Genomic DNA, 26,812 nt, shown 5'->3' on the forward strand with positions numbered 1-26,812 from the left:
CCGAATATCCCCCCATTCACTCGTGTGCGCCATCTCTTGGCCTTGTTTTTGAGTACCCAGTACACAAATGAGCTCTGATCAGCCTTGGGATGCTGAAGTGGCATGAATCAACCAGAGGAGGAAGTAAATCTACTTACCTAATTGAATTTCGATGTCATATGAGTTTTATTTTTTGAGATGAGTGTTGTTAATGTCTAAGAACCGAATCAGCGTTGAACTACTTACTTGTTAGACGCCTTGTCCACGACCAGGCACTGCACCGAGTGTCGCAGACAATAAATTCCTCCAAATACGGCACACATTCTGCGGGGGAGACGAAAAAAAGTAACACCTTACATACACTTGCATTTATTTATATGACATCCGATCTGTATGGACCCGCTAAACAGCTGTAATTGCACCTGATGGCATGACATTAAAAGGACTGATCGCACCTTGTCCACACGAAAAGGACAAAATCCAATTCATTTGACAAGATCTTAAAATGTGTTAACTTCACAAGTAAAGCTTTTTGTCATGTAGTCTCGCGATTTTGGGGTGATAATGCATAGCAGCTTAATTAAACTATAAACAAGGACAAAGTGATTCAAATATTCTTAAGCTTGGAGACAATGTCAGACAAAGAGAGAGAAAAACAGACCGAAGCTGTGATATTAAAGCTGACTTTGTGATTGCACATAGTTTAATCATTAAAATTAAAAGGACAACACAATAGCAAAAGTAACTATTTACATATTGGTGTCTTAATATTATATAAATATTTATTTTTTTATTTTACACATGTAATAAGCAATAAGAGGCTGTAAGTTACTGATTACACTTTAATTAAAAATACAGTAAAAATACTTTAAATATAAATATGCTTTTACGACTATGAATGTTTTCTTTTAATATATTTTAAAACAAGCTGAATTTTCAGCATCATTTTTCAGTCACAAGATCCTTCAGAAATCATTATAATACGCTGATTTGCATTCATATAATTTACTATGTTATTATGATCATTATTAACAACATTGAAATAAATAACTTGTATATGAAAAATAAAAATAAAATATCAGAAAATTTTACTTTCACAATAGTTCTGTTTTTACTGTATTTCGATGAAATAAATACAGCCTTGGTGACCACACACATATTAAGAGGACAAATTACCCTTATTAACATCCTTTTATTAAGAAGGCATAAATACACACCAAAAGAAATCCTGGGGGTGCACAGCCGTCACCTTGTATGAAACGGGCAAGAAGGTCAGAGGTTAGGTATTAGGCCTCATAAACATGTTTAAAGACACAGATGGTGAGATTTTGCAGTTCACTCCAAGCTTAAGAAACAGGGGAGAGGGAAAAAAAAAAAAAATTCTGGCCTTGTCTGCCCAGATTAATATAGAGACATGGCATCTTAATAAAGTGCAAAGATAAAAAAAAAAAAAAAAAAAAAACACAAGGAGGCTAAATCTGCCAGCAATCATCTGGGCCCATCTCCTGTCCTCCACAGAAGCCCATAGAGGCAGCGGGGAAGCCCTTTGATGTCATTAACCCTAACTGACAGACGTTTAAGCTGATATTACTCTAATTAACTGCCCGCTGTCGGCCGCAATGATGCAGTCGGGCGGAGTGCGTGGGCACTGCCTTTCCCTCTCCAGGCCCCAGCACTCGCCCTGGCGACATCACTCGCCATCACGGCTAAATTAACAGTTGTGAAAATCCAGTACCCCCACAAGCCCCTGCTCTTTATAGCCTCTAAATGGCATTTCAGTTCCTATCAAGACGGGAATCAGGGGACGTGATTTTTTAATACGGTAGCAAAACAATGGAGGCCATTAATAGCCCAACGCCGTGACAGCGCGCTCACCGATGATTTATGAGTTTGTGTATAATTTGATTATGCTATTAATTCCACTGATTACAGCTGCAGCGAGTGTGGAGAAGGTCACATCCAAAATAAATCTTCGACAACTCCCTCTTTCTCGTCACCTAACACCCTACCCCCCCCTTCACCCCGCCAACATCCCCACAAAACAACTGCCTCCAACTAGTTATTTCTGTAATTAAAAAGTAATGTAACAAGAAGCACAAACAAGCTTCGGGCTCTAATGGCAACATCACGGCAGAGCTTCAAATAAATTGAACAGAGCCTTGTAAGGACGGAGGCTTTTTTCATGCCGCAGGAAACGCAATGGTATGATATCCTAGCGTTTTAAGAGATAACAGGTTGAGATAGCTGAAGGCCGCAATCCATAACGAATTTTACTTTGCGAGTTAAGACGCTCTACTTTGTGTTACTGATATTGATCTATAAAAAGGATATTAAGGTACATTTTAAAAATGGACATTCTTAAAGCTACTCTACCGTTTACTCTTAAAGCTTAAATTACTGTTCAGAAGTTCTCTAGTGAAGAGTCAACAGTAATTCAAGAGTCAGTAAGATTTGAATGCTTTTGTAAGTAGTCTATTATGAAATATTCGTACAGTTTTCAGAGTCTGACGATTATTCCAAAATCAAATCTAACATGCTGAAGCGGTGCACAAGACACACTTATTGCTTAATATTTTTTTCTGTGGCAACCGTAATACAATTTTTTCCGAGATTCTTTGAAGAACAGAAAGTTCAAAAAACGTTTTTCTTCTACAAAGAATCTTTTAGACAAAGGTCCTTTAAAGAAGCATTTTTTTTTTTTTTTTTTTTATAATCTGAAGAACCTTGATTCATCACAGAAAAACAGAAAGGTTCTTGTATGAACCCTGTACTATTTCTAAATCTTAATGGGATACTACACCCCAAAATGAAAATGTTGTCATTAAACACTTATCTCCATGTCGTTACCAAACCTGTAAAAGCTTTGCTTGTCCTCGGAACACAATTTAAGATATAAGATATTATGCTGTACATTGCTTTGATGCAACCTGTGTTGTTAAAAGCGCTATATAAATAAAAATTATTGATTGATTGATATTTTGAATGAAAACAGGCCTGTACAGTAACTGGCCCAAGTAATGAAAACTGCCAAGGTCCGTAAAAGTACGAAAGACATTGGCAGAATAATCCATGTGCCTTCAGTGGTTCAATCTGTATTTTACGAAGCGACAAGAATACATTTCATACGCAAAGAAAATGAAAATTAAAATAATGACATTTAATCAACAATTCTTCTCCTCCATTTCACCATCATTATCAGAATATCCACTGGACACAAATAGTGTAAGCGGTTTTTGTGCCACACAGACTCCTTTTCTATGAGTATTTATGATTTTATTTGAACAAAAACAGCATATCCTTGTGACATGGCTGAAACGGAAAAGCGTACGCAGTTTGCTTTCAGCAGATATACAGTAAAATAGAGAGAAACAGAAGACAAATTATTAAATAAATGTTGTCATTTTTATTTTCTTTGCATACAAAGTGTATTCGTCAATTTATAAAATACAGCTGGAACCACTGCTGGCAGATGGAGTATTCTGACAACGTCTTTTTATGATAAATCCATGCCCATACATGATAAATTCCAATATTTTATGACCATTTAATGCAAAAAAACTAATCCCGATGGGCTCACATACGTATGCCGCTGTACAAATATAAACAGAAATAAAATGACAAAAATTTTTATAAATAAATAAAAGGGCTTTTTGACTACTGATGTTTGTTTGATGAGAACCCAAAAATTACAGCTCACCCCATTTAAACAAAAGAGCAAAACATTCTGCGCAATTTCCCAGCAGATAGTCAATAATGGGCCGGAATTGAAGCCATTAATCTAAAAAATCTTGAATGGATCCCTTGTGACCTGTTAGATCTCAGTCTATTAAACAAAAGGAAGAAAAGCTCGACTCGCTTGATTAAAGCAACACAACAACAACAAAAAAACCTGATGCCACATTTGGACACGCTGCACCTCCTCAAAAGCCAAACCAGGTTTGGGAGAGAAAACCAAAAAAACTAAAAAAAAAAAAAAAAAAAAAAAAAAAATGGAGCGCTTATGGGAGCCCCCCCCCAAAAAGAGCTTTATTAGCGTTCTGTGAGCGTCGACAATAAATCCCCTTACTGTGCAGGAGATGCTAAACAAACAAAATTACCACACGCAGCAAAGACCACTTACCTGTCAGGTTCATTGCCTGCAAATTCGCTTGTAATCTAGGGTGCTGGAAGCCGAGTGGGGGGCTAATGGTTGGCCAATAATTAAAAGAAAACAAAGCGCCATGCTGGCTGGCAGGCCTTTCTCTACGAAAATTAAATCCTGTTTGGATCTGAATAAATTAAATGTTTATTGCTCCCCGAGAACACACGGTAAAGGGGGAGGAAAACGAATGACAGAGAGGAAACGCGACGTATGAGGGAATGCTGCGAACACAATCATCGGCTCTAATTAATGCATTTCCCCGTCCTCTCAATCTGTTTCTGTTTGACTGTTGTCTGATTGGAGCGCCGTGATCGCAGGTGCAAATCATAACCTGTCACGGCCAAATGTGTTTACCGGGCTGAATGGATCGCGGCCGGCTCCAAAAAACATCCCGCCGCCCGAGACGGGGGAACCGGAACGGAGCGCAGAAGACGAAAGATGGCAGTCAGAGTGCCAAAGGTTATTTAGAAATTAAAAAGTCTCTGCTGTCAAAACTTGAGGGATAATGCGGGTGAGGACGGTAAAGCATTTCATCACTATATTAGCGGAGCTGCTCGCTGATCTGTGAATAACTGAGAGAGTGAGCATTATTGAGTTTGCACCTCCATCTATCCATCTATCACCTGCAAGCAGGTATCAGCGTGATGAATGAACCCGCCTCCCTCGCTTGCTCTCTCCTTCTGACTTTTGTCTCTCAATCCCTCGCTTTTGTCCCCTCTTTCCTCTCTTTGATCTCTTTTTTTCCTCCTGTCAGCTCTCTCGGTAGCCCTTCGTTTAAGTCTTTTAGCTCTCTAGTAGACTCACCTGTCTGCTCTGGCATTCTGTAACTTTGTAACTCACGTGGGCAATTGGCACAAGTGATAGAAAATAAAAACGATCTATTTTCTAACTGCAAGTTATAGATCTTCTTATTAACAATTTGGAAATTATTTGTAATGATAATGGTCTCTCTGGTGACGTATGCCAGGTTTTTCCAAACTTTTAGTCTGCTTAAATACTGCCCCCTCAAACTTGTGTGAATCCAACTCCAATTTATCTGTAATATCTATAAATACAACTCAACAATAAACATAATCCAATAAATAAAACAGATGTTTAACAAGAAAGTACAACTGCTTCAAATATTATATTTAATTTTTTCTCAAATGGTCCCAGTCATCTGAAGTGTTTCAAAATCAAATTTGATTTTGTAAATAAGACCTTCATTCATCTTTAGAACACAAATTAATATATTTTTAAAGATTGCTTTTCTGCCCCTTTATCGACACCAATAAATAGATAAAATAGTCTATGTGACATCAGTGATTCAACCTTAATTTTATGAAGCTAAAAGAATATTTTTCGTAAGAATAATGACTTTATTCAACAATTTCTTCTCTTCCATTTTAGTCTGATGCGTCATGGTAATCTTGTTAATGCAAGTCAACAAGTGACGCAGAAAAGAAAAAGAAAAATCAATATGCATAACATTTATAAGGTGCACTTTAACCATGAAAATGTAGTTTAACAACCTCATGATTTCTTTTTATCCCTCTCCGGATTTTAGACTTTATATATATATATATACATATATATATATAAGATAAGATAACATTAAGACTTAGTTTTAAGTTTGATAAAACTGAATTAAAGATACTTTACTATTTAGCAAATGTAATTTTTGCTCCTTTTTTTGGGATGCATTTTACAAAATCCATTTCGTAAACCGTCACTGCCGGTTAAAAACAAATACTCGGTGCTCAGTTTTAAAATGAAGTCATGTAGAAAACTAAAGTCAGCGGCGACAACTGTTTCTTGCGTTCCCTCTGCAGATGATGGACAGCTTGCAGGTGGGTTCATGCCTCAGTGCGCTAGCGTGCTTATCTGAATGTCAGCAAGGGTGATTAGTGGAAAACTATGGAAATCAAAAATGCTAATTAATCTGCCTCACAGATGAGGAGGCGCATTAAAATTCGCAGGTCTCTCCGACGAGACACGTCAAGCTTAAATTGTGAGGTGGAGGGTTAAGTTGCCTTTATGTGGAATTACGATAAAATCGTATGCCAGAACATGATTACATAACAGCAAAAACTGTTCAGAAACTTCAGTCGACACAATCGAACGCAAATTCAAATGAAGTATCGATGTCTATCTGATGGGTTTACATTACAAGCGACATTTGCCCATTGCACCGATATTGTTTGGCTTGATCTATATCAGCAACTCAGCTATACGTTGACAGCCAGTACGTAAAAGGAACTTTTAAAGCAGACTGGAGTCATATGTGCATTTTAGATAAACACTCCACTGCTCTGCTTGTCTTTGGGGAGATGTTCTCTGTAACCTGGCCTGACGCCAGCTCATGGTTTCTGTGATGATGATTCCTCTCAGCGGCACACGGCTAAAGACTGCTCGTCTCTAAGTGCCACCGTTTCACAGCACTGCTCCCAGCAGACCCGAAGTGCTAAAAGCAAACACTCACGGTCCTGCAGAGTTCTGACCCTCCTCCTAACGGCCTGCTTCCTCCCTTCCCCCTCGGAGCTGGGAGGATGGGAGCTAAAATCAGGAGTAAAGACCCTAGAGTTTAAAGAGACACTGCACCATCCCAAAATTTTTTTGTCATTGTCATTTTTTGTCGTTGAGTCCACATGAAGCCAGCTCTCCCTGTGCAATTTTTTTTCCCCCTCTTCTCAAGAAATATCTGCGTCCACACAAAACCAAACCAAAACAATGTAGCATACAGTGCAACATGTGGCGCTGTAATTCTGCCACAGATATATTAAAAGAGGAGAAGAAGACTTGGACTATGCGCATAAACCTTGCGCGCAACCAACATGAAACAATACATGTATTAATCCGTGTTAATGTTAGTTAATAAAAAAACAATCGTTCAGTGTTTGTTCATGTTTCTGCTGCTATTGTAGCGATTAGAGGCGAGGAGGCTGGCATCGCTTTAGAAAATATATGGATTGTCAACATGAAAACACAAGGATGGTGTTTTCAGATTCATCCACTCTGGACCCCGTTTCAAAAAAAACGAAACAGCGGTTTTACTTCTCCAAAACGCCGGATTCGGACGAAACGCCTATGTGAATGGGGCCTAAATACTCCATCTGATATCAGTGGTTCAACAATAACACTATGAAGCTACGAGAATACAACTAAATACAAAAATAGAGTTTTTTTAACAATTCGACAACAATTCAGTCAAGGTCAGTCGAGACACAAAGCTGTTAGCATTCAAATCGAAACATAAATAGACACAGCGCATCTTTGTGTCACGAGTGATACACGAAATGCTCTCCAAAATGGTACTACGGTGATATTTTTGACATAAAGAGCCATGTTCTGTTGCTGAGCCGTTAACTATCTCTCCACCAAATGCATTAAAAAAAAGAGTTGCCAATCTCTCCTACATATGCGTTTGCTTACATACGCTATCATTTGTTTCTGCTGCTGCTTTGCCTGTGTTTGATCCAGAGTTTCTGTGCTCTTGCAGAAGATGTGAAACAGAGCCCAATAACATTGAAAACATTGAAATCAAGAAAATTGTTGGGGAACAAGTTTAGATGACCTGACTGCATGTGGAATGGTAGACTTTTTTACTAATATTTTATTTTATATATACACACACACACATATGTATACTTTTTACTTTACTGTAAATAATTTTATGTTTTTTTGTTTTTCATTTCATTTGATATGTTTTTTTAAAGTCTAAAGTTTTTAGCAAATTTACTTTTTATTTCATTATTTTAGTAAATCAAGTCAAACAAAATTTGTATTTAAAAAACAAACAAAAAAAAAAAAAACTTATTGGGATTTTTTTCGCGATGTTTACATTTTCTGGTTTTAGTTTTAGGTAACTATAATGACCTGACCAAGACCTCTCCTCCATTCTGTACAGTATTCTGTATAGTTTACCTGCAAAAGCACTGTGGGATTTCTCCCAGGCCGTACAGAGGGAACAGGAAGGGAGTGTTGCCGTAGCGTCCCAAGCATCTCAGGAAGTGTTGCGTGGCCTTTAGTCCTTCCTCAGTAAGGGTCTGCTGCGTCACCATAGCGATGGAATGCAGAACGAAGTCTTGCAGGTTCTCCGTGAGCTTCTTGTTCTTCAGGAACTCTCTAAATGGTTTCTCGGTATAGTCTACAATAAGGACAATTTCAAATCGTTTATAGTGTAAAATGATAATTTGACCCCCCGTCACTAACGAATTGAATTTCCGAAGCACTTATTATTGCATGTTGAATAATATTGTAATAACATAAAAGCTGCAATTTACCTCATGTCAGCGTGATTATGAGTCAATACAGCTATAGTTTTAAAGACAACATGGAACAGCAATCAATCCCGTAGGCAATATCTACCTACTTTTGGGATGCGGAAGTAAGCTATTTTCTGTGAACGTGTGAAACTACTTCATTCATTTACTGGATTATGTAAATAATTAGAAGAATAACAATGTGCGGTTAACTGTAAAACTACTTGTGCTACAAAGTAATGAATTCATGATTACAATAATAAAACTAAATAACATGATAAGAATGACCAGTTTGCAACATCTTAAAATAACTCTATAATACTATAAAAAGTGCATAGATAGCAGATAACTCATTGCAGACTGATTTTTGATTTAATTATGTTTTCATGAATAAGTTTACATAACCAAAGTTTAGGTCAAACGGGATGTAAATTTTTTTTTCAATATTGCGTTTTTCAGATCACATTTTTATAATTTAACCTATAAATATTAATTTAATTTGTGTGACATTGTGACGAATATTTAGATGGAAATAACGCAGGATGGGGTTTGATTTAGCCATTTGATCGGATAGTGGATGTTCCGCTATGATACTGTTGGTAAATATTATTTTATATTACTATGTGAAAAGTGTTTTGATCACTGATCAACTGCACATACGACACATTATGAAAGTGAAAAAAGTTCCATTTCGATTCCATGTCGAACTAAACTCTCTGTTGCAGATCTCTGACGTTTCGTGTGAATCGGAGAGCTGCAGGCAAACAAACAAAAGAGGTCATACCCTGGTACTCCTCTGGGTGCTGCTCAAAGTCCAGACAGAAGGTAAGAAACTTCATCAGCATGCGTTTCTCCACCACGGTCAGCTGCTTACTGGCAAACACATCTGCCCGTGAGCACGGGACCTTCATTGGAGGAGGAAACGGGACAAAGCAAGTTAAAGTAGTGACGTGTGTGTGTGTGTGTTTATGTGCATTACTGAACACGCGAATACGCATATTACACACACTCGGTACAGAGGAGGATGTAACAACTGTGAGAAAACGGCTTACCTTTAGCCCTGAATTACTCACACAGATGGATTTTGCATTGCAATGCGGCGTTTAATATTTTTAGCGAAATGAAAAACACCTTTTGCGTCAATGCTCTTATCAGGTACATTAGTAAATAGAAACGGATAAATCAAGCAGCAAATCGATTTAATCGTTTTATCTTAGCTGAACTGCTCCAATAATTTAAATCAGGATGCTTCACATTAGACCTAAAATGTAACGCAGTCATGAGGAAAAGTAGTAGTACGCAGAATTTTGGATTGGGATGATAAAGAAATACAATAAAATATAAATAAAATCATTGCATTCCTACACAGACCAAGCCGTTTGGGGAAAATGGCTGCATTGGCCAAAACGTCAAAATATCAATTTTTCTATTTATTTGATTCTTTTAATAGGATTTATTAAAAAAAAGGTCAGCTCCGTACCTGTTCCACTTTTCCATTTCTGCAGGTGAGGATACGTCCGATGTTCTTGAACTCCGCGTAACGGCTCACATTAGATTTGATGAGCAGATCCACCAGCGCACCACGTGAATACATCAACTTTGAAGAGGGTCAAAGAGAACACTATAAATTTCATTTCATTGCCGTCTAAGTTCATTTAAAGCTAGATGCCAGACTGTGATCACTAAGTGATGGTGTTTTAGAAAGTCATTTTGATTGTTTGAAGCCACGGACGCCACGGTGAGGAAATTTTCCCACGGATTAATAAACTTCAAAGTCAATATCACCAATTACAAGATAAGATATTTTTCCCTTCCTTTGAGCAAAACGAATGCTTTATTATTCATTATTATTCAGAAAAGCACAACAACAGTTAAACAGCATTGCTGTTGCTCACAATAATTAATTGGATTCAGTAGGATAAACCTAAATTAAACAAATTATTATTCAGTTAAATGATCTTTTATGAGTATTTAAACATTTCTTTTCTTCATTAAACGGATACATTTTAAGTAGCTACTCTGAAGTGTTTTACTGAATTCAAGAAAAATGTATATTACATATGTTAAAATTATCCCCTGGTTTCACAGACAAGGCTTAAGCCTAGTACTAGACTAAATGTAAATCTTAGCCGTTTCAACTGAAAGAAACTTGCACTGACTGACCTTAAAACATGTCAGCGCCTTTGTTTTGTCTTAAGATGCACACCAGTAGTGTTTTTTTCCGAGGCATGTTTATAAAAATTATCCTAATTGAGCTATGGTGTAATCCTGGCTTAAGATAAGTGTTACATAAGTATTAAATATGAAAATACGTTATGCAAGATTAAAGGGCTACTCCACCCCAAAACAAGCAAGGAGAATACTTCTACTTCTACTAATTTTTAAAATATAATTATTTTTATCGTCATGCATTCAAAAAGTGTTCTCATCACTTCATAAAATACAGATTGATTCACTAATGGTAAATAAAAGACTGTTATGACAATATCTTTTAAAATTTTCTAGAAATATTTTACATTGTGTTCTGAGGACGAACAAAATTTTGATTTCGGGGGAGGAGTAATATTAAGTGAAATATTTAGTAGTGTTTGATGTTTTGCTATACAAATTTAGTAATATGAGCTTAGTTTGGTTTATATTGTCTAAATGGGCTACGCTGATATGCTAATCAAATAATTGCGTTACCAATTAGCATGCTAGCATTTACTGAGATAAGTTTCCACTACTAAAAATATTTAAGTTGAGATTACACGACCATTGAGTGTTTTCGAATTTAATGAATTCTTTTCAGTTGATTTTTATTAAAGTTTTTGTTTTTTACCTAATATTTAGCGTATTATATTTATTTAAACAATACAAACCTTGGAGACAAGGTCAATGTTGAATCTGCGTCCCTCTTTTACCAACTTTTGATACGTTATCTTCTTTTCCACCACTACAGGTGGATCTACTTGGCGGCTGATCGGCTGTGAATCTTTCTCTTCCTGTGATTGGCTGGGTCCTGAAATGTCAGACGGCTCAGAGTCTTCGAGCTCCTCGTTCCGTGTCTTAGCATCGGATGCTGTGCCGTCGCCACCTGTAACTGTGTCTTGAGCCTCTGTAGAGGTCTCTTCTGATACAGTCTCAGCATCCACCAACTGACAGCTTGTTAAAGGGACCTTTGCTTCCTCTTCTGTCTCTTCTTCCTCACTATAAAAGACAAACAATAAATACTTTTGACCCTCTTTAATGTTGTGTGACAGACACAGTAGCCACCTCAGTTCAAGCAGCACATGAACCGTTCATCTCCTCCTCTTTAATACAGCGCTAGTTACAACAGCGAATAAGCATAAATGAATGTATGTTGAAAGAAACACATTTACCGAAATGTCTCAAGTAATTCTCCAAGGACTATCAATGAGTAATCAATATTTAAAATGCAGAAAGATGTCAATAAAATAGTTCGGAAAAATCATGTCACAATGTTACATTCACCGTAGGAAAGACATTCAATGTCATTAGTTGGATTTGCTAAATTAATGCACTGCTACATATTCATAATAACCTGTTTAAATGGCTTTGAATAAAGAACTTTGTTTTATTAAAGCCACAAAATATATGGTTAAATTTCCTAAAAACAGCTGGTATAAAAAGATAATTATCTAAAAGAAATTTTTATAAAGCTGCTGAAATCTTTTTATACAAATCGGTTTTTAATTTATTCTTATTAATAAGGTTCACCCTCATTATTATTATTATTATCATCATTATTTTTAGTTAACAAAAAAAAACAAAAAACAAAAAAAACATTAAAACATTTAGATTGTTGAAATGCATAGATGTGCAATATTGTGTAAAATTTAACATTATTACAGGTATATATTAATTTATTCTTTTATTTATTATGCATTATCAATTATATGTCTTTTTAGAGATTTTTCCCTAAAGAAAGTAACATTTAAATCGTCCTAGCAGTAAATACAGTTACTTTGTTATGCAGCATGTTTATTATTCTGACACTCAAAGCAACTGTGCATTCAAGAGTTATAGGATCCGTCTTCATAAATTTGTGAAGTAATAATTTTTAGACTAAGTGAGTAAGTTGTAAGTAAAATTAATACATACCTGGCATAACAGAAAACTTCCAAGTTGGTAATAAAGGAATCCACAGAGCTGAGAGGCACCACATCCTCTCCCTCATCAATCAAGTTCTTCCATACTTGCTCAGACTCCGCGATCTGTACCTCCTGCTGATTCTAAAAACACACATTATAAACCAAAATCAACCGTCGACTACAAAACCACAAGGTCACCTACAGTCCAAATCCGCTAATGCAGTATCGCTTTTAAAAAACGTATTTCAGCTATCTATAAACTTCACATGAGTTCACATTAACTTGTAAAAAATGATAAAATAATGACCTTATATTCCTCCATCCATGACAGCAAGCCATTGAACGTGAAGCTTGCCCAGTTTCCCGCATAATAGTTTCTCCTGTAAATAAAAAAAAGGAATAATTTATTCAGCATGACGCAAGCGTTTGCTGTTCCTCTTTTGTCGGATGCATAAAATGTAAATGTTTACGTAAATCTCATTTTATGGACACTAAGCATCAAACTACCTGTCCAAATGCAGAACGCTCTGTCCGACTCTGGAGCAGGCCGCCGCAATGACAGACTCTGTGAGGCCTGGAAAATGAACAAAGACAGAAAGCATTGTCACCGACCGCCGCTGCGATCTCCCTCTGAATTGAAAGTTTCACTCAATTTGCGAAATGCGTACCATTTCGTGCGCACACCGCTGAAACGGCAAAGCAGTCCAACCGCTTTCACAATTATATTGATGCAAAAAGCATTAAGGCTCGCTGGAGGCTTATTCGCTTTAACTGCTGCGGATACATCCAGTTAGAAACAGCAACTCAGCATAAGGACAACGACACAGCTAACAATATTGGGTTTCATTCGATCTTTCATCTCTCATTTATATAAAGCAAGTCACTTTATATGACCACAATGGTGCTCCAGGCAAGTGAAATTTGAGAAAAATCTATTAGGAAATTAATAATTGGTTTAAAAAAATATTAAATATTCTTAAAAAATAACCAAAACGATTGCAAAAAAAAAAATTAAGCTGAAATTAAATAAATGCATTATAAATAACAAAATAAAAAAAGTTTAAATGTTGCCTTGTTGAAAAACAGTTAAGCCCTACTCAAAATTGAAATGAAAAAAATTAAAATGTACAAACAAAAAAAAAAAAACACTACAATAACTTTTCCAGTTGATCGATTCATTTCTTAATCGATCATCAGGACCCTAATTTATCGGGAGCATTCACATAAAAATCACTAAAACGCCACGAAATAAAAGAATGTAGTAACTTCTGTGTAAGTGGCATATGTTTTCACACAGTTTACGAAACTGCAAGCAGCATGAATTTGGCAATGCTGATGCTGCACAGCATTTGGACAGTCATTTACATAAGGTAAACATTTCCCGAATAACTCGCTGACTATTAAAATTAAGTGCTCGTACAAGCTCTAGCTCACAGGCCAAAGTACCAATGGATCCAATTGGTATATTTACTAGCGTACTGCTTGAGCTGAGGTTTACATACTTCGCAAAGCCGCACTAAAAAGGCAGACGGAGCGCGTGGGGTCCCTGAGAGCAAGATTGAGCAGCATCGGGGCTGAAAACAACTCCATTAAGCCGCTGAAGCGTCCCTGTCCCTCCATCTTTCTTCTTCTTCATCTGGCCTTGCACAGCCCCATCTCACACACACAATGGAAAAGTGATTTATTCCGAGCAGGTCCGTCGTATCTTTCCTAGCACTGGCTATTTCACTGATGAAGAATCCTGGGATTCTAGACACCCACATGCTCTCCTACAATGTGACCAAAAACCTTTGTCCAAATATAAGAAATTCACCATGTTCACTATCTTAATTTCTGATTTTAGTGTCCTGATTTGTCATTGAACATCCTTTCAAATGTTCTCTATATTCTTGTTTTTATAATGTAAATTGGTAACATTTGCTATGAAGCCTGTATTTATAATTCATTGTAAATAACTTGGTATATCATATTTATAAGAACAGTTTGAATGTGTTATAATAAGAACAGTTCTAATGTGTTATAATATTGACTTAATTGTGGGTATAGCTTTTAAGAATATGATCATTTATAACACAAAATGAACACTTTTTTGGTTTTTTAATATGCCTTCATTAGAGAATTAGTAGTGTTTCTGCTAAACACTTTATTTTGATGGTTCCCCAACAGACATACTGAGTGGAAGATAGTTTGCAAGTATGTGAACACTCTACCTCCCCTGCTAAGTCTACTAATACTCTAATACTAACATTTTTTTCAGTTGTAAGTATTAGCTAGCTCACATTAGCCTCAATATTAGCCTCATAGGAAACGCTCAAATAACAATCCAAGATGTTGTAAGGTAATGCGCAGACCTTAAAGTGTAATAAAATGTCAAAATATGATATAGTCCATTATAAATGAAGCAGATTTAATATAGTGTTCATTGTTATAAATAATCATACTCTTGAAAGTTCTCACAAATACTTAAATATTACAAAGTAATATAATAGTTTTATGATTCATGAGATGTTATAACACGCTGTTTTTTTATAATGCGTTACGCATTCACTATAATATAATGCATTGTAAATACAGTCGTCATAGAAAGTTTTACAATTAATACAATTCCTGATGGATAAAATCTGGTTCCCCAATGTGAAATTGTCCAAATTTAATGGCATATCATCGAGATTCGATAGCATGACATCGAAATCTACCCTCTTGACTTAACAGTGCATGTTCCTGACTTTAAAAACCTAACACCCATTTTTTTTTACAATCCAATAAATTCATAATGGATCAAATCTAGTCCCTCAAACCAATGAAATTCGTCAAATTAGATTTTTTTTGCCGTTTTACTTTTAATTTGAAAGGACAGATCATAGCTGACGGGAAAGCGAAGAGGCAGAGAGATAGCAGGACGGGATCAGGAAAGGTCTGCGAGCCGGGACTCGAACTTGTGACTCCTGAAGCGCAGCTGCACTGAACGACGACGCTATGCCCACGATGCTACTGGCACCAACCAAATTAGAAATATTTGCTACGGAATAATAACTAATAATAATGCATCCTTGTGTGCTTTACAGTGACATAATTTCATAACATCACCTGACCTGAAGAAACCTAATTACGGTTATGGAAAAGTATCACATTAATTTACTTGGCCTGTTTAAAAGAGATGCATCTCAATTACGCCCCTACCAGAGCGGCGGTGGAGCGAGGAGCCTCAATATATCTGTCCAGATAATACTGAAGATGTTTTTAAAAAGTGTAAATAACCTCTGAGCGCCATCTTTTAATGCCATTTATCCTATCCGGTATTGATTTTTCCACATCATGTTTGCTAAAGACAAACATTACCTGCCATAAAGTTCTGATGCCACATAGACATGCTGGGCGATAAATAATAGATTTGAGCTGGCAGGACTTTGATGACCGGGCAAAGCCCGAAATGCTTTCAGCAGGAATTGTATGAAATCATAAATCACTCTTCATTTTAGAGAACATTCCAAATGGATTCTATCTCTGCACCTTGAAAGTCATTTTTCGGTTATTTATAGTCGAGGCTGAGGGAGCGAGGGAGGGACTGTGTGAGAGAGAGAGAGAGAGAGAGTAAGAGAGAAAGGGAGAGGGCAGGTCACTTCTCTTACACTCCACCCATTTATGTCACCCATCCCCTCTATCTATCTCTCTCTCACACACACACACACACACACACACACACACACACACACACACACACACACACACACACACACACACACACACACACACACACACACACACACACACACACCATGCTTTTGTATATTTTCCTTCACATCTGTGGGGAGCGTAAAAGAAGAGTTCGAGCATAAATGAAAATTCTGTCATCATTAACTCGTTCTAAACAGGTGTGACTTTCTTCTGCCATAAAAACACAAAGGGAGAAACTCTGAGCCGCTCGAATTTAGTAAATAAGGGAACAGCATCTTAAAGTTGGTCAATAGTGTTTTTCTCTATATTCTAAGTCCTATGATGCTCTGTGTGAGTAATACTCCTAATGGCGCTCAAATCTCATTGGTTTTTCAGCATATTCGTTATCTCATACGGAAATTTGCAATTCAAAAAACAGGGGTTGCCTATTATTATTATCATGAGTAACTGCTGCACATTACTTTCCCATATGCATGTTAAAAATCACATCACATGTAAAAATGATGTCCACCATCTTTACTCTGAACCACTACACTACTTGGGTGAACAAAAAAAAGCGGCACACTTTACTCTGTAACATGCGGCAGCAACAGACTATACACTCATTTAATTAAATCGCTGATTTTAAGTCAGATTTTATATTCGCGCTAAGCACAAATATTGTTTTATTCAATTTAAAGGCTCTTTTTTTTTGGAAATAGTCTCATTCTCCAACTCCCCCAGAGTTAATAAGTTGCGTTTTACCATTTTGGAATCTATTCAGGCAATCTCTGGGTCTACAACGGTAGTACAACGGCAAGCGAGACAAATATAAATGCCTCTTCTGTTTTGCGGAGGTGCGCGTGCAGCTGCGGAGCCAGGCAAAAGTATAAGCAAGGCTTTAGTGAAGTGATATACAGCACGGTGCCACGTGTGCGCTATGAACGCGGTAACATCTGGCACGACAGGATAGTTCGCTTTTCTGAGGTGATAGACTTTTTATTACATAAGCTCGGAAAAGAATGCATGTAAAAATGACATATGACAGTGAGCAAATGAAAAAAATGCAGCGTAATTTGATGTAATTAGTTTAGCGCTTCATGCAGAGCGCACCCGATAAAAATGCACACTTCACAAGATCTCACAGCTAAGATTTGAAATGTAATGCTCCTTAGTCAAAGATTTGATATACATGTGTATTTGCTGAACGCTGACGCAAATGAGAAAGTGCCTTTTTATGACTAATAATATAAATGCAATTGTTCTTAAAGTTTTTGTATATTATGTACTTAAATTCCTTTGCTTAACAGTTCTGTCTGATTATTAGACAGATTTCTATTCGTATTAGACAGAACTACTAGCGATGACATGAACAAGAGGGAGAATTTGAGCAATGTGTGCACAGTCAAACAAGAAAACTCACCAGCCGATGTTGAGAAATGGAAAAAAAGGCCAGTTATCGATCCATATATCAGCATTGGTGATATATCTGTCTACCAATAATTAATACCCAACATCTAAAAGGGTATTAAGACCTTCCCTCTAAAAAAAAATAGTGGATTACTCAGTAAATATTCATCAAAATTTATATTTTGTGTTTCATCGCTATACATGTCTGTCGTTATTCAGAAATTTTTTCGCAAAAGCAAAAATTCTATGTCGATGCATGATATTATCAAGCTTGTTTATTTAATAATTTATTTACTTGGATTTATCTGCAAATTTAAGCTGCAAAGAACCCCTTTAAATAACGCGAGTGTCATCATTGGCCTGAATAAAATCTAGATGCAGATGTCTCCGAAAAAAACATTAAGTTTCAAAGTCATAAACCTTGTTACAATGATCACTGGCAATCTACAAGCAGTCTGTGACTATGACGCCCATTGGAGGTCCTACTAACAATCAATTCCACACTAATGCTCAAGGGCCGTGAGAAATCAATCACCTGAAAAGAGCACAGGGATATCTGTGAAGGTGTTCTGTAATCACATGACTGCTAATAGAGGCTATTCAAGCTAAAGGCACAACGGGGTCCAAGCAAGATGAATAGTTACATTAACCCAGGCTCAAAGTGCAGGCCGGTGAAATGGCTGGCTTGTTTTCTTCATTGCTGCTCTATTAGCGGCAGGTGAGGGAACAGCTCTGATATGAGATGAACTAAGCGTGCATCTCAGTCAGGCCTGTCAGCCAATGATCGCTGAGGCTGTAACGATGCTCTTCAGTAAAGAGTCTTGTACCTTCACATTGTCAGCATCCTTTAGCCTCTACAGCTGCTGTGCTTCAGTACACGTTCATCATGAAATACTGTTACATACTGTTACTGTGTAGACTTTTAGGAGTTGGCACGATAGCTGTTGGCACATTAGTTCTTCCTAAGCAATCCCAGACAAGAGCTTGTATCTTATTGGTTAGCGAGTGTTAAATTGCAGCATGAAGAAAACCTTTTTAACATGCTCACTGGAAAAAAATAACTTTGAAATTTGAAATATATATATATATATATATATATATATATATATATATATATATATAGATATATATAGATTTATATATATATATATATATATATATATATATATATATATATATATATATATATATATATATATATATATAGATTTATATATATATATAGGTAGTAGATATATATATATATATATATATATATATATATATAGATATATATATATATATATATATATATAGATAGATTTATATATATATATATATATATATATTTTTTTTTTTATATTTAAAAATATTTTTATGACATCTTACTATCTATCTTACTATCTATATGTATATTATTTTTTGTATAACAATAATAAAAAATATCAGGGAAAATATGTTCATTTGTAAATGAAAATGTCATCACAGTTGGTTTTAAAACGGGCATAATTTTCTTTTAGCAAAAAAATGTAATTATTGGAGACTGTGTGAAAATATTCAGCATTCGTTTTAGGAGATTTTAAAAAAAATTACAGTTGGTAAATTCTCATCTAGGGTCATTGTCATGTGAAAAAAGGTAATTTTAGACCCAAGAGTAGGGGACAGTTATGGCCTCAAGCTTTGTATGTTATAGCTGAGAAAGTGAATGCTCCAAAATATGCTTTTCAAAAATCCTAAATATTCCACATCTTAAATTAGAAAACTTAGAAATACTGTAGGAAAGTAATTTATAGGCCAAACACCAGTTTAAGTGGTTACCAACATGTCAAATAACTTCAGCCTGAAATTGGTCGGCATGTACATGTTTTTTTTTTTTTTTATGTTTCCTGCAAGCTCAGCAATGCAATACTGATTTTCCATTCGAGATGAAGCTTGACGTGATCTAAGGTTTACTTTATAACAGGGGTGTCTAAACTTTTCCTAATGGGGGTTGAATGTGACAAAGTGGACACACTGGTGGGCGGATGCTTCTCCATATATATATATATATATATATATATATATATATATATATATATATATATGAATGACCTTAGCAGTAGCTTGAGTTTTGAAAAATCTACCTTTTTAACATTAAAAATTATAACATAGATTGACTTTATGTCCATTAACACATCTTTCTATTGAATAAATAAAAGAACAAAACTGCTTTTATCAAGAATATCTGTAATTTGGCCTGCATTTCAGAACTCCCTTACATTACATTCAATTGGCTATCATGTCTACATGAATAATGCAAGATTATGGCCTACATTTCTGCCACAACGCCACAGTTGCTGTTACTACAGTAAACCCATTGTAAATGTTGGTGGTTCGTAGATTAAAAAGTATTCTTATTGCATTGTTGTCACAAAATGTTTTATATGAATGACCTTAGCAGTAGCTTGAGTTTTGAAAAATCTACCTTTTTTAACATTAAAAATTATAACATAGATTGACTTTATGTCCATTAACACATTTCTATTGAATAAATAAAAGAACAAAACTGCTTTTATCAAGAATATCTGTAATTTGGCCTGCATTTCAGAACTCCCTTACATTACATTCAATTGGCTATCATGTCTACATGAATAATGCAAGATTATGGCCTACATTTCTGCCACAACGCCACAGTTGCTGTTACTACAGTAAACCCATTGTAAATGTTGGTGGTTCGTAGATTAAAAAGTATTCTTATTGCATTGTTGTCACAAAATGTTTGTCCTATTTTCCTCGTCGGTGTTGTTGAGAACGTCTTTAAACTAGATCACCGCGGAATCTGTGGTCTGTATGGAAACTGTATGGAAGCTTCTTCACAGCGTTGTTTAGTGTAAAGTAAATGCATTTGTTCTGAGCTCGCGTGTTTCGAATGGGTCGCGTTCTTCCGCCTCGGCCGCGTTCAAGAATTCTAGCACGCGAAAGAACCGAGAACCGATATGAGCCATCAAATTGTTATTACTCTTTTTATTTACGCTTTTTACCGCTACATCTGGTCTAAAATTTAGTGCTGTCATCTTGGGGTGACATTGTGAAACTGCACATTTTATAAATTATGCTTGGAGGGCCACGTATAATATTTTAATAGACATGCTGCAGGCCGCCTTAAATTCATTCACGGTCCGCAGTTCGGACACCCCTGCTTTATAAAATTACATAATAATGGAAATGTCAGTGCTGTGCACAAGGGTATTGATTCGTTATTACAAATCCAAGCAATACTGTGCAAATTTCCTTATATTCACTAAATTATTCTGACATTACGGTCTAGTAAGGGGATAATTCGCATGAAAATAAATTAATTTCCCATTAACTCTCTCTTATGTTATTCCTACCCTGTATGACTTTCTTTATTTTGCTAAACACAAAGTGAGATATTTTTAGAAAGGTACTCAGTTAGGGGTTGGCATGGGGGGGGCTTTATTGTCCCAAAAATGCAGCTATTTAATAATTGTATTGCATATGAAAATTTACAGTCAATGTTTTATTATACTGCATACTGTTTTATAACCTTCTACCATACAGAGGTGCAAATATCTAGCATTCAACTACAATTTACACATATTGGAAAGAACATACTGCTATTTGTTCATACTCTAAATAGAACCTACTGTTATTTGTGCTTAGTTTAAATAGTATTGCTAAAAAAATACTATATATTTACTTCCATTGCTATTTTCGCTTAGTGTAAATAGTATCTAGCCTACTGCTATTTGCACTTGGGCAAATTTGCACTTGTTGTCAATGTTTTCCTTTGCATGGACCGATTCAAGTCCACACCTTATGCAATAACAAATTTATATGAATAACAAAGGAATTCATGCACTGGAGTCGTGTCAGTTACTTGTGCATTACTGTAATGTTTTTATCAACTGGCACCCATTCCCTGCAGAGCATCCACTGGTGAGCAAGAGATGAAATGATGAATATTATGGGTTATCAAAGGTTCACATTTTGATTTTGGGAGTCCCCAACAACAGGTCAACATGCATACAAGGTCAAAAAAAAAATACTCTTCTAAAATACATTTATTTATGCTTTGCTTGATGCTAATCTGCAGTGATTGGTCTGATTGGTCTTATTTCCTCTTGCCCGTAATGCCTGATAAAGCAGCGTTTGTGAGCGCAATGCTGATTTGTGGACAGCGTTACCATGGAAACAGATATTTTTAACACTGAAAAAGTGGCACCTGGTGGCAAAGAATGAATCTGCGTTTTCATTCACACCAGTGTGAAAATCTTGATGGGAAATATGTTATGACATCAGCATGAAACGCTTGAGAATCGCTTTAAAAACGACTCGCTTCAATGACTCAGACTCAACTCTTTCTTTTGAGAGACAATAACTTTAAGCTGCACTTTCAGATTTGATATTTTCAGATTTAGCAGGATGTAATTAATAAGGGGCACTTTAAATGAAGAAACAAACTCATTTACATCTTGGCTGGCTATAGAGTGAGCATACGTTTTTTTGTAAACGAACGTAACTTTTGTTAACCATTCATTTTTTTAAGTGTCTTCTCATTCTGTTTTGGCTTTGTTTAAAATATATAGCAAAATTTCGCATTGCTGCCTCGTTCGAGGTCATTTTGGAGTACAGATATAAATAAAAACACATATTTGAAAGACGCTTATCCTGTAGATATCAGACATATGAAAGTTTCATATCAAACACGAGACCTTGAGACATTCTCTAGCTTTCAGCGGGAGCTGATTCTGGAAGTCATCCATTGAACCCGATTAGCTTCACACGCCGCACAACACCAACTGCAGGAAAATAACCTGAAGCCAGGGGGAATTTCAGTTTGCTGTTTTGTTCTTGATTATTCTATTTCACTATAGGCCTCTGAGCCAAACAATATAAAAAATGAAAAGGTCCACAGGCATCTGCTACCACCTTAGCAGACCCCGAGCATGGGCTCTCCGGGGACCGCCGGGTCAGGTGCGAGTTCACCAGCTGACGGGCCGCGACCGACGGGAACGCAGTCCTTCACACAGTCAGAGGGTCTTGCAGGCATCATTATGGAGGCCGCAGTATTCATTAACAACTGCTCCCTGTCCATATCCTCATTTGTGTCCGTATCTAGCAGCAAAAACGGGGGTAACTAGGGAGTCTGGGACAAGCACGCTTGTCTGAGCAACCTTGACACGGAACGGAGTCTGAGCAGAAATAGTCCAAGCTGTGAGTGTCCCCGTGTCACCGGTTGCCTTGGGACCAACCGGCTCTGGTGGTTTTGCATGAGCGGAACCAGAAGTGGGCCAGATATATTCATTTGCACACCATCAATCACAGCACGAGAACGTTGCTCTTAGCCATCGCACTAACCCCTCTTTTCTTTTTTTCTTTTTTACCCATCTACCTCTCCTCCCTGTTGTGAAGAACAATGCCCCGCACCAGGGAGTAACTTCATCTCCTGCTGGCTTCAGCACTGTCCTGAGGATCTGGCCTGCATATAAACACACTTCTGTGCTTTGAATGAGGACACTAGAGAGAACGAGGACAGTGTGGTTCCAGGGGTCTCGCTCTGCACTACGCAGTCCAGTAAAGTATCCGCCCTCCAGAGGGTCCGCGGCACAAACCTACAATTCAGCGCCGGGTTTAAAGCAGGTCACAAGAGTCAGGGTCAGCTCCAGTTCTGTTAAACGACAAACTGGTTTATGTGCACTACTTTAAAGCACTGATGCACTCAATAAAGTAGGGCTAAACTCTAGACCAGGCCAGGGATTGTTAAACTAGAAACTGTCCACGGTAAAACTCTTGGTTGGTAGTCAGATGTCCAAGACATCACTGCAGTGCCCCTTGAATCCTAACCCAAAATTACCAAGTGAGAAGTTTCTGTAATAAGTGAACTGCTGTTGCTTTGGATTAAAACCACTTAATATGAAATATTATGTAATATAACATTTAAAAAAATCTATGTAAAAACTGACTTGGTGAATGGTTAGATCTGTTTTTGTGGACTGTAGAAATTTTCTATTAAATGCTCAAATTGTTATTATTAACAATGAGCATTATGAGCATTATATTAATATTATTAATTATAATAACCATATTATTAGCATTAATGTTAGTTATGTTAGTTATTTTAGTAGTAGTAGAAGTAAAGACATTAAACCTAAAAAGTTGTAAAAATATAAATATATATTATTACTAGTATGTAATACTAAGCATAATAATAAATGTAATGTAATCTGTTAATAATATTAATAATAAGACAACAAACAAGACACAATAAAGTTGTTATTATATTGTTTCATAACTTATTGTAAATAATGTGTTCATAATAATGAAATCAAATTTATTATAATAATTATTATTATCGCTATTATTACCATTTAGCTTTACATAGACAACAAGCATTTACCAAGTTAGACAATAAAGTTATTAAAATTATAATTTTTAGAATTGTTGTAAATAGTGTTGACAATAATATTTATTATTAATGTTGTTGATGTTATATTAGGCACATGTATTTTATGATTTTATGTATGCATTTTATATTGTTTTATAAAGATAACAAACAATAAACAAGATGATGTTAATAAAACTATTATTTTTGTTAATGATAATTATTGTGATTATTTGTTATATATATATATATATATATATATATATATATATATATATATATATATATATATATATATATATATATATATATATCCATTATTTGTGAAGTTTAATATACATACATAAATAAATGTGCATTTTTTCTAGAGTCCACAGAGTCACTTTCTAGGGGGTGAGAGTTGGGTTTGCAGTATATTAATTTTATTTTAAGTGCTAGTTGTTTATATATTAATAAATATAACCAAACATGTTTTTATACAGAAGGACAATAGACAGTAAAAGTAATACAACTTTAAAATAATAGACATAGTGTTAATAATAATACATTCTTGTTTATAATAATAATATACTATATATAGAAAAAAATTATTGTTACTAGCCATTTGAATTCACACAGCGTTCAACACACAAACACAATCAAGACACATTTAAGTCAACGTTCCTTCATCACTGTCTCCAGAACATCTGTGATTCAGCATCTCTCATTCAGGACTAGTGTCAAACATTATTCTCAAATATCTTCTGATACCACGTCTCTACAGATTCGCTCCTATTACATAATTCAGCAGCCAAATGACTGTCAAAACAAACATAAGAATGTCATTCCGCATCAAACGTGTCAAAAACACACACAGCTTTAGCGTTCGTATGTCGCTGTGTCAGTTTCACGTGTCTGTGGCAAAACGCTCTTTTCCCCACAGCGATACCGGGCACGGAAAACGCCTCTGTAGCGCTGCTCACTAAAACGATCGTGTTAATGTTGATATTTCATACCTGTTCCGAGAATGACAACATCGAATTGAGACGGCAGATCCTCCGCAGCCATCTTGAAACTACACTCTGTCACGTGACACGCTATAGCGTGACGTACACTTTTTTTTATAACCTCAAACATACAGATTTAAACACACAGCAGCAAAAATGCACACAATGTATTTTAAGATCTGGGATAGTTTACTCCATGTTTTAAAAGAAAAAAATATATAAATAAATAAATATATATAAGGGCTTTTTTTCGCCATTTTTCACATGTATCATATTCTGTGCTTTCCTTTGTATCTAAATTGGTTAAAACACTGTCAGTTTTTTTTTTTTGTGTGGCTATTAATTAGAAATACAAAGAAGACACCACTCATGAAAATTGAGTGTTTTGACATAAATGTAACATATTTTACACGCATTATGTCTTTTTTGCTCCGTATAATGTGCACTGCTTTGCAAGGCTAAGGCTAATATTTTCGCCATATAAAATAAAATGAATTGAAAATCTATCTTTTGCTGTATATGTCAGTAGGAAATGTCCGTTTATCCACAAGGAGTCTCACAACAGCCAGTGTTCCCAGATCTGATTTCACGCGAAGAAACCCTTTTTTTATGGTGAAAATACAATGGCCTAATACTTTTGCATAGCAGTGTATTAGCGTACGTTCAGAATGTTCAGCAGGTACATTTATTTTATTATTCATAGCCTACAAACGCAAGGTGAGACTATTGAAAAGGGATCGGGTTTTTTTTTTTTCATTCGCCGATGGCTTATGTTCCCAGCTGCTGTCAACAACAGAATATTGTTTCTTCAAATAGCAGGAGTTGGGAAGAGGTGTTAATGATGAGCTGTCAAAATACCCTCTTGGCTCTCACAGCCACTGACAGCCAGCTATCAAGATGTATTTAAAAAAACATCACATCTAAAGACATCTAACTTCTTTTTAGAAATGTTCTTTAAAAGTATATGAGTGCATTTAATGACTGAAATTAAAAGTCCTTTTTTTCTCTCTTTTTTTGGAATCTTCTTATGGCAAATTTTTGAATCCCAGTGTCCAATATAATGCATTATAATTTGCAAAAATTTGTAAAAACAATCACATTTTATATTAATGTACTTACAAGTAGATCTGTGTTTGTACTTTTCGGTGACTACTAAATAAAAAAAAATAAAATTGTAACATATGTTTATGTAGACAATTGTCTCATTTTGGTGCATAATGCATCTTCAGTATGTTCATTTAAAACAGTCTTTATTTGAACCTGTCCTGTCTGTAGATGTCGATTGCACGATTTACTCTATATGCTTATTTTTACAAACTGAGGAATGAGATCATTTTTTAAAGTCTCGAATCTAAGGTAGCATTGAACCCATAACATATAAGCATCCATAACGAACTGTGTTGTTTGTATGAAAAGAACATCGAAAAAGAAAGTTGGTAGATATCATTTCACAGAACTTTTGCCAGTTTTTTTCACTCAAACGATTGCACATATCTCCAAAGCATAAGCTTCTGAACCATTTGCTCCTGAAACAAAACAAGTGCCTTTTTTAGCAGCTTAAGGGGTTGCCCACTTATAATTCATATATTTCAAGAACATTCTCCTTATCTCGAGATATGCCAGAATGCACCGGAGAATATATTTCAGAGCAGCTTTGTCTATTCTCTGAATATTCCTATCTGCATGTTCCAGATGTTTCTGCAGCTTTCTTCATCGCCAGTCAAGGGTTTTGAAAAAGCATCTTGCAAAAGCGTGCTATGAGGAACTTGCTTGCTATTTCCTGCGCACTGTAGATCTCCCGAACCTTTTTTTTTTTTTTTTTTTTTTTTGGTGCTGTGTAGTTCATTGGTAAACAAAGAGAGATGACCATATCTCCCGAAACAGAAAGAAGCGGCACGGATAACCCTTAAGACCTTTCTTTTCCGCAGCTTTCTTGACTTCAA

The 26,812-nt window shown here is 35.9% G+C and overlaps 1 protein-coding gene across 1 annotated transcript in view; it reads right to left on the bottom strand.

Moving 5' to 3' along the window:
• chm (CHM Rab escort protein) overlaps positions 1 to 24,959 on the bottom strand; it is a 42,595-nt gene extending 17,636 nt beyond the window's left edge. The window contains exons 1-9 of the mRNA XM_043221647.1: positions 24,879 to 24,959; positions 12,963 to 13,029; positions 12,763 to 12,835; positions 12,466 to 12,596; positions 11,223 to 11,550; positions 9,842 to 9,958; positions 9,146 to 9,266; positions 8,024 to 8,246; positions 226 to 303 (exon numbers count right to left, since the gene is read on the bottom strand). Coding sequence (XP_043077582.1) covers positions 226 to 303; positions 8,024 to 8,246; positions 9,146 to 9,266; positions 9,842 to 9,958; positions 11,223 to 11,550; positions 12,466 to 12,596; positions 12,763 to 12,835; positions 12,963 to 13,029; positions 24,879 to 24,930 — 1,190 coding nt within the window. The 5' untranslated portion in view covers positions 24,931 to 24,959. The remainder of the gene's footprint in view (positions 1 to 225; positions 304 to 8,023; positions 8,247 to 9,145; positions 9,267 to 9,841; positions 9,959 to 11,222; positions 11,551 to 12,465; positions 12,597 to 12,762; positions 12,836 to 12,962; positions 13,030 to 24,878) is intronic.
• Positions 24,960 to 26,812: the final 1,853 nt, after the last annotated feature.

The sequence above is a fragment of the Puntigrus tetrazona genome, chromosome 21 (assembly GCF_018831695.1).
Source record: "Puntigrus tetrazona isolate hp1 chromosome 21, ASM1883169v1, whole genome shotgun sequence".
Lineage (NCBI taxonomy): Eukaryota > Metazoa > Chordata > Actinopteri > Cypriniformes > Cyprinidae > Puntigrus > Puntigrus tetrazona.